Consider the following 12,130-nt stretch of genomic DNA (forward strand, 5'->3'; position numbering starts at 1 on the left):
CCACAGCCTCCATGATACATCATATTGTAGTTCCCTATACAACCCTAGCCTCCATGATACATCATATTGTAGTTCCCTATACAAACACAGCCTCCATGATACATCATATTGTAGTTCCCTATACAACCCTAGCCTCCATGATACATCATATTGTAGTTCCCTATACAAACCTAGCCTCCATGATACATCATATTGTAGTTCCCTATACAAACCTAGCCTCCATGATACATCATATTGTAGTTCCCTATACAAACACAGCCTCCATGATACATCATATTGTAGTTCACTATACAAACCTAGCCTCCATGATACATCATATTGTAGTTCCCTATACAAACACAGCCTCCATGATACATCATATTGTAGTTCCCTATACAAACACAGCCTCCATGATACATCATATTGTAGTTCCCTTTACAAACACAGCCTCCATGATACATCATATTGTAGTTCCCTATACAAACACAGCCTCCATGATACATCATATTGTAGTTCCCTATACAAACCTAGCCTCCATGATACATCATATTGTAGTTCCCTATACAACCCTAGCCTCCATGATACATCATATTGTAGTTCCCTATACAAACACAGCCTCCATGATACATCATATTGTAGTTCCCTATACAAACACAGCCTCCATGATACATCATATTGTAGTTCACTATACAAACCTAGCCTCCATGATACATCATATTGTAGTTCCCTATACAACCCTAGCCTCCATGATACATCATATTGTAGTTCCCTATACAACCCTAGCCTCCATGATACATCATATTGTAGTTCCCTATACAAACCTAGCCTCCATGATACATCATATTGTAGTTCCCTATACAAACACAGCCTCCATGATACATCATATTGTAGTTTCCTATACAACCCTAGCCTCCATGATACATCATATTGTAGTTCCCTATACAACCCTAGCCTCCATGATACATCATATTGTAGTTCCCTATACAAACACAGCCTCCATGATACATCATATTGTAGTTCCCTATACAACCCTAGCCTCCATGATACATCATATTGTAGTTCACTATACAAACCTAGCCTCCATGATACATCATATTGTAGTTCCCTTTACAAACACAGCCTCCATGATACATCATATTGTAGTTCCCTATACAACCCTAGCCTCCATGATACATCATATTGTAGTTCCCTATACAACCCTAGCCTCCATGATACATCATATTGTAGCGTTTCATTAAACCAAGGAGATACCGATTACTGGGATACAAATCCTGTAAATACCACGTTTTCATTTTTCACATTCGATGTAGACACACTCCTACAGTCCAGATGATTATCACACGTCATTTTGAAGTGAGTAATCCACGGAGAACAAAAACACGGAATGTCTTTACATGGACGTTGATATGCTGTAGCAAACAGGGAAGAGAGATTGACTTGAGTGAATGGAGTATATATGCACACACATATACAGGTCTGACATGCCTGCCAGATGACTTTGTAAGGGTCACAGACTCTGAGCACACACACACACACGCAGTCAGAAATACTTGACAAAGCTAGTTGAAGCCCGACTGACATCCACCTTGAGTCTAAACACTTCACAATGGATACCCATTCAAGCATGAAACAACTCCCTCACCGTCACCAGCCAATGTCCCGGAGCACAAATGTCAGGTGAATGTCTCTGTAATGGCCAGACCTGGATTCAAATACTATTCAACATGTTTGATTGTTTGCTTTAGCCTGCCTGGAGTGACCAGTGAATGTGGTTTACACTTTTGCAACTATTCAGTTGATTCCATTAAGCCAGACAAGCTCAATCAAGCCCAGCTAAAGTATTTGAAATGATTTAAAATACTATTTGAACCCAGGTCTGGTGACGGGCATTTCAGAATGTGCAGACCAGTTCTCAGATCACATAAACCGTTAGTGACACCATGGAGAGAGGAAGGTACTCTAAACCTTCTTAAAAAGGAAAACCCACTTTGGTGATGTTTTATAAGAAAATATCAAAGGAAAAAAAAAAAGGACATTTTAAAAATAAAAGCAACTACTATCTTCAAACCACATTCTTATCAGAAAGATCAGATGGGTGTAACAACAACAACAAAATATGATAATAATAATTAAATCAGTCGTTTCACCTAACACTTGTCTACCTGTTCAGAATTCAACCTGTGTCATACATGTATCCAATAGTCCCAGGGGAGTGTTCTGTCCTCTGGGTGTGTTCTCTCCTCTGGGTGTGTTCTCTCCTCTGGGTGTGTTCTCTCCTCTGGGTGTGTTCTCTCCTCTGGGTGTGTTCTCTCCTCTGGGAGTGTTCTCTCCTCTGGGTGTGTTCTCTCCTCTGGGTGTGTTCTCTCCTCTGGGTGTGTTCTCTCCTCTGGGTGTGTTCTCTCCTCTGGGTGTGTTCTCTCCTCTGGGAGTGTTCTCTCCTCTGGGTGTGTTCTCTCCTCTGGGTGTGTTCTCTCCTCTGGGTGTGTTCTCTCCTCTGGGTGTGTTCTCTCCTCTGGGTGTGTTCTCTCCTCTGGGTGTGTTCTCTCCTCTGGGTGTGTTCTCTCCTCTGGGAGTGTTCTCTCCTCTGGGTGTGTTCTCTCCTCTGGGTGTGTTCTCTCCTCTGGGTGTGTTCTCTCCTCTGGGAGTGTTCTCTCCTCTGGGTGTGTTCTCTCCTCTGGGTGTGTTCTCTCCTCTGGGAGTGTTCTCTCCTCTGGGTGTGTTCTCTCCTCTGGGTGTGTTCTCTCCTCTGGGAGTGTTCTCTCCTCTGGGTGTGTTCTCTCCTCTGGGAGTGTTCTCTCCTCTGGGAGTGTTCTCTCCTCTGGGTGTGTTCTCTCCTCTGGGAGTGTTCTCTCCTCTGGGTGTGTTCTCTCCTCTGGGTGTGTTCTCTCCTCTGGGTGTGTTCTCTCCTCTGGGAGTGTTCTCTCCTCTGGGTGTGTTCTCTCCTCTGGGTGTGTTCTCTCCTCTGGGTGTGTTCTCTCCTCTGGGAGTGTTCTCTCCTCTGGGTGTGTTCTCTCCTCTGGGTGTGTTCTCTCCTCTGGGTGTGTTCTCTCCTCTGGGTGTGTTATATAACCGGCAAGTCAAAGTCATCAGGAAACATTTGGATACCACACATACCTGGGGGTAGTGTTGTGTTGAAGTCAGGGGTAGTGTTGGGTTGAGGTCAAGGGTAGTGTTGTGTTGAGGTCAGGGGTAGTGTTGTGTTGAGGTCAGGGGTAGTGTTGTGGTCAGGGGAAGTGTTGTGTTGAGGTCAGGGGTAGTGTTGTGTTGAGGTCAGGGGTAGTGTTGGGTTGAGGTCAGGGGTAGTGTTGTGTTGAGGTCAGGGGTAGTGTTGTGTTGAGGTCAGGGATAGTGTTGTGTTTGTTAGTGTTAATGTCAGTGGAGGCTGCTGAGGAGAGAACGGCTCATAATAATGTCTGGAATGGAGCTAATGGAAAGGCATCAAAGACCTGGAGACCATGTGTTTAATGTACATGATACCATTCCACTGACTCCACTCCAGTTATTACCATGAGCCCATTCTTCCCAATTGAGGTGTCACCAACCTCCTGTGGTGTACATTAATTCCCTGTGGTGGAATTAAAGATTTCTGCCAATGACCTCTTAGCAACAGATAACGCATTGGGAACAGTACAATGTATGTGATTTTCCTTGTTCTAAAAGTTGGAGTTGGCTAGATGGGGCGGCAGGGTAGCCTAGTGGTTAGTGCGTTGGACTAGTAACCGGAAGGTTGCAAGTTCAAATCCCCAAGCTGACAAGGTACAAATCTGTCGTTCTGCCCCTGAATAGGCAGAATAGGCACTGTTTCTAGGCCGTCATTGTAAATAAGAATTTGTTCTTAACTGACATGCCTACTTAAATAAAGGTTAAATAAAAAATAGAGGGTACGTGTGGTATGGAAGAAGAGTTGTTAAATTGGAATGTGAAATATGTGTTGTGGGAAAAGCCTGTGAATAAGAACTGGATAAAGTTGTTGTCTTTGAATATGAACAAAATCAAATGTTTCAACAAGTCAAAGGATTTAAAGAGGAAGGTGTCTATAGAGTGAGTTCACTAATTGGAATGAGAAATGAGGGAGAGATGATAATGGAGGGATGGGGGATTTTATTTTTATTTATTTCACCTTTATTTAACCAGGTAAGCTAGTTGAGAACAAGTTCTCATTTACAACTGCGACCTGGCCAAGATAAAGCAAAGCAGTGTGACAAAAACAACAACACAGAGTTACACATGGAATAAACAAACGTACAGTCAATAACACAATAGAACAATCTGGAGGGATGAAGAGGGAATGGGGGATGAAGGAGGGATGGGGATGTGTGTCCTTTGCATGCAGTGCGATGTTGTCATATGATGACCGTTTGTTTCTCTGAATTGGAATGGGTTGTTCAAACAGCACGTGACATACACTTTCTTCGGTCCTGCAACTGCACCCGAGACGCGACATTTAATAATCTTGAACAATTTGTCTACCTTATACCTGGGCTACCCCGGGAATAGGGAGCGTTCTCTCTTCCCATATGGTGACAGAAGACGAGCGGTGAGCACCTCTCACAGCCTCACAGGCACAGCCTCCTACTGGCAGACGTTCAATAGAAAGAGCTCAGCGCTTGAGCTCAGGAGAGGATAGCGCGCGTTCTAACCAGCACAAAGATTTCCCTGGATGACTCTCCCAACAATAAGTAATTGACAAACAGACAGATCTATCTGGATTGGGGCTTTGACTCCATGGTCAATGCGGGACCGGGACTGATGCCAGCCCATCAGCGGTGGTCGGGTCGGTCTTAATCCTTACACTCCCTAGTCTATCTCTCCAAAATGTGTCAGTGCGATTCGGTACCGAAAGCCAGCAGAACGCCGGGCTCTGTCGCGGAAGCCGGGAAGCTGTTCCTGAAACACACCACTTTCCACGGCCTGAGACATGTATTTCTGAGCGGATCCTACCCCCGAAGGCTCGCCTGGCTGTTAGCTTTCCTCACAGCTCTCGCGCTCCTCTTCACCTGGTCCTCAAACCGGGTCCGGTACCTGCTTTCCTCTCCCGTGCACACCAAGGCGCATATGGTGTACGCCAAACGTCTTGTTTTCCCCGCGGTGACCATCTGCAACCAGAACCTCCTCTTACCACGTCGCATGAAGAAACCGGACATATTCAGCGCGGGAAGGTGGTTAGGACTTCTAGGGAGGAACTGGCAAGTGTCCCCCAGCGCCAGGGACGCGCTCACACCCGGGACCGACCATGACATCAGCAGCAGCAACGAGCCGCCCTGGTCTCCGCTCTCTCGGATCCTGGACTTCAACCACTTTTTGCCGCCTCCCCTGGAGTCTCAGCCGTCCATGCAGCAGCTCCTGGACCGCCTCGGCCACCAGATGGAGGAGATGCTGCTTTACTGCCGCTTCCAGGGAGAGCTATGCGGGCCTCGCAACTTCAGCACCGTGAGTCTATGGACAGCAACACGAAGTTAGGTTTACAGCATGCAATGACTGTAGATATTGTTGATAAGCTGCTGCAACATGTTGTAGCCTATTGGTATTTAGGAGATAGTAATAATGTTGTTTGGACTAATTATGTCATCAGGCCTATTGTTATGTTTTGAAGTGCTCTGGGCTTGGAATTGATTTGGAGTTGTAATTGCCAAGCCAACAAGAGTGGATTTCTATTCCTACTTTAGCCCGTGCTATTTAACAGACCAGTATTCTACCTCGTGCTCTGTCTATATAGTCAGTGGGTATACTGTCATACAATCTATTATGAAGATTTCACGTATAGAAAACTAGCCAGTTGTGTAACTGTCTGTCTGGATGATGGTTATGGATATATACAGGCTTAAGATAACCCTATACACAGACAACACAGACAACACAGACAGACAGACAGACAGACAGACAGACAGACAGACAGACAGACAGACAGACAGACAGGCAGGCAGGCAGGCAGGCAGGCAGACAGACAGACAGACAGACAGACAGACAGACAGACAGGCAGGCAGGCAGGCAGGCAGGCAGGCAGACAGACAGACAGACAGACAGACAGACAGACAGACAGACAGACAGACAGACAGACAGACAGACAGACAGACAGACAGACAGACAGACAGAGACACAGACAGACACAGACACAGACAGACAGACAGACAGACAGACAGACAGACAGACAGACAGACAGACAGACAGACAGACAGACAGAGACACAGACTGGCAGTTCAGTATGAGATACCGGTAATTGGTTCTATCTACGATCTATCCTAATATGTTCTGTTGCACTGTGCTGTATATGAAGGGTCTCTCACACACACACGCACTACAGGTCAACAAAGTGATATCCAGAGCGTATATTAAGTTTACATTTTTCATTCAGATTGCCTCGTTTAAAGAATAATTTTCACATCTACAGGTATTAATTCTTCATTTGAGCCAGTTTGCCACAGCAGGAAAATAATCCTGCAGCAACAGGACATGTTAATTATTATGTGGATTATATTTAATGGGCACTTATTTATTTTTTATTTTTTTATACCCTTTTTTTTAATCTTGTCTCATCGCTTAAACTCCCCAACGGGCTCGGGAGAGGCAAAAGTCATGCGTCCCCCTGAAAACATGACCCGCCTAACCATACTCCTTAAAAGCTCTCAAGGATCCGCACCTTGTTTTCAATTTTCTCCTAAAATGACATACCCAAATCTAACTGCCTGTAACTCAGGCCTTGAAGCAAGGATATGCATAGTCTTAGTACCATTTGAAAGGAAACACTTTGAAGGAATGTAGGAGAATAGATCTGGTAAAATATAATACAAAGAAAAAACCCACTGTTCTTTTGTATTGTTTTGTACCATCATCTTTGAAATGCAACAGAAAGGCCATAATGTATTATTCCAGTGCAGCTGCAATTTAGATTTTGGCCACTAGATGGCAACAGTGTGCGTGTAAAGTTTTAGACTGATCCAATCAACCATTGCATTCCTGTTCAAAATGTTGCATTAAGACTGCCCAAATGCGCCTAATTTGTTTAATAATAACTTTTCATGTTCAAAACTGTGCACTCTCCTCAAACAATATCATGGCATTCTTTCACTGTAATAGCTACTGTAAATTAGACAGTGGTTAGATTAACAAGAATTTAAGATTTCTGCCAGGCCCACCAGAAGGAGTCGCTAGAGCGCAATGAGCCAAGTAAAGGCCCACCGGCCAAACACTCCCTCACTCCCTGGAACAATTGTGCACTGTCCTATGGGACTCCCGGCCACTGCCGGTTGTGGCACAGCCTGCAATGAACACGTGTCTGTAGTAACGCCTATAGCAGGGCCTTAGACCGCTGCGCCACTATGGAGCCCCATTAATGGACACTTTTGTAGGGGTTTATACGCTTTGTGTAAGGAAAATTGTCAGAAATATCAATGTGGAAATTACAATCTTCGGAAGCCTTTTTAAACCTCAAACAAGTTTTAAATGTCCTGCATTGCAGCAAAGTTCTCCAGTAACTGAGCATCTGAGCATGAAGATGATCTGGGATCAGCCTACCTTTGTGGCTCTGCTGATCTGAGTACAACAGATCTGGGACCAGCCTACCTTTGTGGGTCTGCTGATCTGAGTACAACAGATCTGGGATCAGCCTACCTTTGTGGCTCTGCTGATCTGAGTACAACAGATCTGGGATCAGCCTACCATTGTGGCTCTGCTGATCTGAGTACAACAGATCTGGGATCAGCCTACCATTGTGGCTCTGCTGATCTGAGTACAACAGATCTGGGATCAGCCTACCATTGTGGCTCTGCTGATCTGAGTACAACAGATCTGGGATCAGCTCTGCTGATCTGAGTACAACAGATCTGGGACCAGCCTACCTTTGTGGCTCTGCTGATCTGAGTACAACAGATCTGGGACCAGCCTACCTTTGTGGCTCTGCTGATCTGAGTACAACAGATCTGGGATCAGCCTACCTTTGTGGCTCTGCTGATCTGAGTACAACATATCTGGGATCAGCCTACCTTTGTGGCTCTGCTGATCTGAGTAAAAGAGATCTGGGATCAGCCTACCTTTGTGGCTCTGCTGATCTGAGTACAACAGATCTGGGACCAGCCTACCTTTGTGGCTCTGCTGATCTGAGTACAACAGATCTGGGATCAGCCTACCTTTGGGGCTCTGTTGATCTGAGTACAACAGATCTGGGATCAGCCTACCATTGTGGCTCTGCTGATCTGAGTACTACAGATCTGGGATCAGCTCTGCTGATCTGAGTACAATAGATCTGGGATCAGCCTACTTTTGTGGCTCTGCTGATCTGAGTACAACAGATCTGGGATCAGCTCTGCTGATCTGAGTACAACAGATCTGGGACCAGCCTACCTTTGTGGCTCTGCTGATCTGAGTACAATAGATCTGGGACCAGCCTACTTTTGTGGCTCTGCTGATCTGAGTACAACAGATCTGGGATCAGCCTACCTTTGTGGCTCTGCTGATCTGAGTAAAAGAGATCTGGGATCAGCCTACCTTTGTGGCTCTGCTGATCTGAGTACAACAGATCTGGGATCAGCCTACCGTTGTGGCTCTGCTGATCTGAGTACAACAGATCTGGGATCAGCCTACCTTTGTGGCTCTGCTGATCTGAGTACAACAGATCTGGGATCAGCCTACCTTTGTGGCTCTGCTGATCTGAGTACAACAGGTCTGGGATCAGCCTACCTTTGTGGCTCTGCTGATCTGACTACAACAGATCTGGGATCAGCCTACCATTGTGGCTCTGCTGATCTGAGTAAAACAGATCTGGGATCAGCCTACCCTTTGACTCTTAGATCAGCAGAGCCACAATGAAGAGAAAATAGTCATCGCTCCCGGCTCTCTCTGGTCAACTTTAGCGAACATCTTGACAGAGCGGTTTCCTTTGATTGGAGCACATTGTTTTGTGTAGAATAGCCTTGGGCTCGCCATACACTTTGGAACTCGTTGAAGTATTAATTAGAGAGAGACAGAGAGAGACAGAGACAGAGAGAAGCCCACTAATTATCAAAATCCAGAAAAGAGACGTTAAATTCTACAACCACCTAAAAGGATGTGATTCCCAAACCGTCCATAACAAAGCCATCACCTACAGAGAGATAAACCTGAAGAAGAGTCCCCTAAGCAAGCTGGTCCTGGGGCTCTGTTCACAAACACAGACAGACCCCACAGACCCCCAGGACAGCAGCACAATTAGATCCAACCAAATCATGAGAAAACAAAAAGAAACTTGACACATTGGAAAGAATTCACCAAAAAACAGAGGAAACTAGAATGCTATTTGGCCCTAAACATGACTGATCCAAACTTAAGGAAAGCTTAGACTATGTACAGACTCAGTGAGCATAGCCTTGCTATTGAGAAAGGCCGCCGTAGGCAGACATGGCTCTCAAGAGAAGACAGGCTATGTGCTCACTGCCCACAAAATGAGGTGTAAACTGAGCTGCACTTCCTAACCTCCTGCCCAATGTATGACCATATTAGAGACACATATTTCCCTCAGATTACACAGATCAACAAAGAATTTGAAAACAAATCAAATTTTGATAAACTCCCACATCTACTGGGGGAAATTCCACAGTGTGCCATCACAGCAGCAAGATTTGTGACCTGTTGCCACAAGAAAAGGGCAACCAGTGAAGAACAAACACCATAGTAAATACAACCCATATTTATGCTTATTTATTTTCCATTTTGTATTTTAAACCATTTGCACATCATTACAACACTGTATATATATAATATGACATTTGTAATGTCTTTATTATTTTGGAACTTGTGTGAATGTAATGTTTACTGTTAAATTTGATTGTTTATTTCACTTTTGTTTATTTTCTACTTCACTTTATTTGGCAATGTTAACACATGTTTCCCATGTCAATAAAGCCCCTTGAATTGAATTGAATTGAGAGAGAGAGAGAGAATGTGTCAAACGGTGTGTCTATATAAGTCTGTCTGTACAAGGCTGTGTTCGCTTTCTCTGGTAAGAATACAAATATTCACATTGTCTAGTATGATTCACGTTAATCTTGAAATAAGTTTGGTATCTCTCAGTCTCTGACTCGCTTTCCACTGTAGTCTAGTTGAACATAAAACATGGTAGGCTAGTTGAACATAAAACATGGTAGTCTAGTTGAAGATAAAACATGGTAGTCTAGTTGAACATAAAACATGGTAGTCTAGTTGCACATAAAACATGGTAGTCTAGTTGAAGATAAAACATGGTAGTCTAGTTGAACATAAAACATGGTAGTCTAGTTGAACATAAAACATGGTAGTCTAGTTGAACATAAAACATGGTAGTCTAGTTGAACATAAAACATGGTAGTCTAGTTGAACATAAAACATGGTAGTCTAGTTGAACATAAAACATGGTAGTCTAGTTGCACATAAAACATGGTAGTCTAGTTGAACATAAAACATGGTAGTCTAGTTGAACATAAAACATGGTAGTCTAGTTGAACATAAAACATGGTAGTCTAGTTGAACATAAAACACTGTAGGCTAGTTGAACATAAAACATGGTAGTCTAGTTGCACATAAAACATGGTAGTCTAGTTGCACATAAAACATGGTAGTCTAGTTGAACATAAAACATGGTAGTCTAGTTGAACATAAAACATGGTAGTCTAGTTGAACATAAAACATGGTAGTCTAGTTGAACATAAAACATGGTAGTCTAGTTGAACATAAAACATGGTAGTCTAGTTGCACATAAAACATGGTAGTCTAGTTGAACATAAAACATGGTAGTCTAGTTGAAGATAAAACATGGTAGTCTAGTTGAACATAAAACATGGTAGTCTAGTTGAACATAAAACATGGTAGTCTAGTTGAACATAAAACATGGTAGTCTAGTTGAACATAAAACATGGTAGTCTAGTTGAAGATAAAACATGGTAGTCTAGTTGAAGATAAAACATGGTAGTCTAGTTGAAGATAAAACATGGTAGTCTAGTTGAACATAAAACATGGTAGTCTAGTTGCACATAAAACATGGTAGTCTAGTTGAAGATAAAACATGGTAGTCTAGTTGAACATAAAACATGGTAGTCTAGTTGAACATAAAACATGGTAGTCTAGTTGAAGATAAAACATGGTAGTCTAGTTGCACATAAAACATGGTAGTCTAGTTGAAGATAAAACATGGTAGTCTAGTTGAACATAAAACATGGTAGTCTAGTTGAACATAAAACATGGTAGTCTAGTTGAACATAAAACATGGTAGTCTAGTTGAACATAAAACATGGTAGTCTAGTTGAACATAAAACATGGTAGTCTAGTTGAACATAAAACATGGTAGTCTAGTTGAACATAAAACATGGTAGTCTAGTTGAACATAAAACATGGTAGTCTAGTTGAACATAAAACATGGTAGTCTAGTTGAACATAAAACATGGTAGTCTAGTTGAACATAAAACATGGTAGTCTAGTTGAACATAAAACATGGTAGTCTAGTTGAACATAAAACATTGAATAGAATACCCGTAGAATAGAAAATGACGAAAAGGAAGGATATCATATGGCAGGTCAATTTTAGTGTTACAAAGTATTGTTATGTAGAGGTAACAGCATTTCGATGGTTTTATATATTCATTATGTCCCCCAGAACGTCTGGAAAGCAACAGGTTTGTTGTAGCCTGTGTGAAAGAAATACATTTGCAAATAGTCATTGTCGTCGGTGTATCTGTTAGTTTCTGGAGAACCCAAACCACTTGATGTACTTTACTGAAAGACATGATGACGCTCTCTCTGTGTCTCTCTCTCAGTGTCTCTCTCTCTCTCTGTGTCTCCCTCTCTGTGTCTCTCTCTCAGTGTCTCTCAGTGTCTCTCTCTCTCTCTGTGTCTCTCTCTCAGTGTCTCTCTCTCTCTGTGTCTCTCTCTCTGTGTCTCTCTCTGTGTGTCTCTCTCTGTGTCTCTATCTCTGTGTCTCTCTCTCAGTGTCTCTCCGTGTCTCTCTCTCTGTGTGTCGCTCTCTCTGTGTCTCTCTCTCTCAGTGTCTCTCTCTGTGTCTCTCTCTCAGTGTCTCTCTGTGTCTCTCTCTCTGTGTCTCTCTCTCAGTGTCTCTCTCAGTGTCTCTCTCTCAGGGGTCTCTCTCTCTGTGTCTCTCTCTCCGTGTCTCTCTCTGTGTCTTTCAGTGTCTCTCTCTCAGTGTCTCTCTCTC

General features: G+C 43.4%; 1 protein-coding gene across 5 annotated transcripts in view; it reads left to right on the forward strand.

The window, feature by feature from the left end:
- The window catches only part of LOC110528579 (acid-sensing ion channel 1B), a 337,502-nt gene that overhangs the window by 276,099 nt on the left and 49,273 nt on the right, over window positions 1–12,130 (forward strand). Inside the window, exon 1 of one of the 5 annotated variants that reach the window (XM_036984197.2) lies at window positions 4,264–5,409. The exons of the other annotated variants lie outside the window; for them this stretch is intronic. Coding sequence (XP_036840092.1) covers window positions 4,795–5,409 — 615 coding nt within the window. The 5' untranslated portion in view covers window positions 4,264–4,794. Of the gene's footprint in view, window positions 1–4,263; window positions 5,410–12,130 lie in introns of those variants that run through there. 5 annotated transcript variants of the gene reach the window in all.

Source organism: Oncorhynchus mykiss, chromosome 7 (assembly GCF_057628025.1).
Source record: "Oncorhynchus mykiss isolate SJ-2025 chromosome 7, ASM5762802v1, whole genome shotgun sequence".
Classification (NCBI taxonomy): domain Eukaryota; kingdom Metazoa; phylum Chordata; class Actinopteri; order Salmoniformes; family Salmonidae; genus Oncorhynchus; species Oncorhynchus mykiss.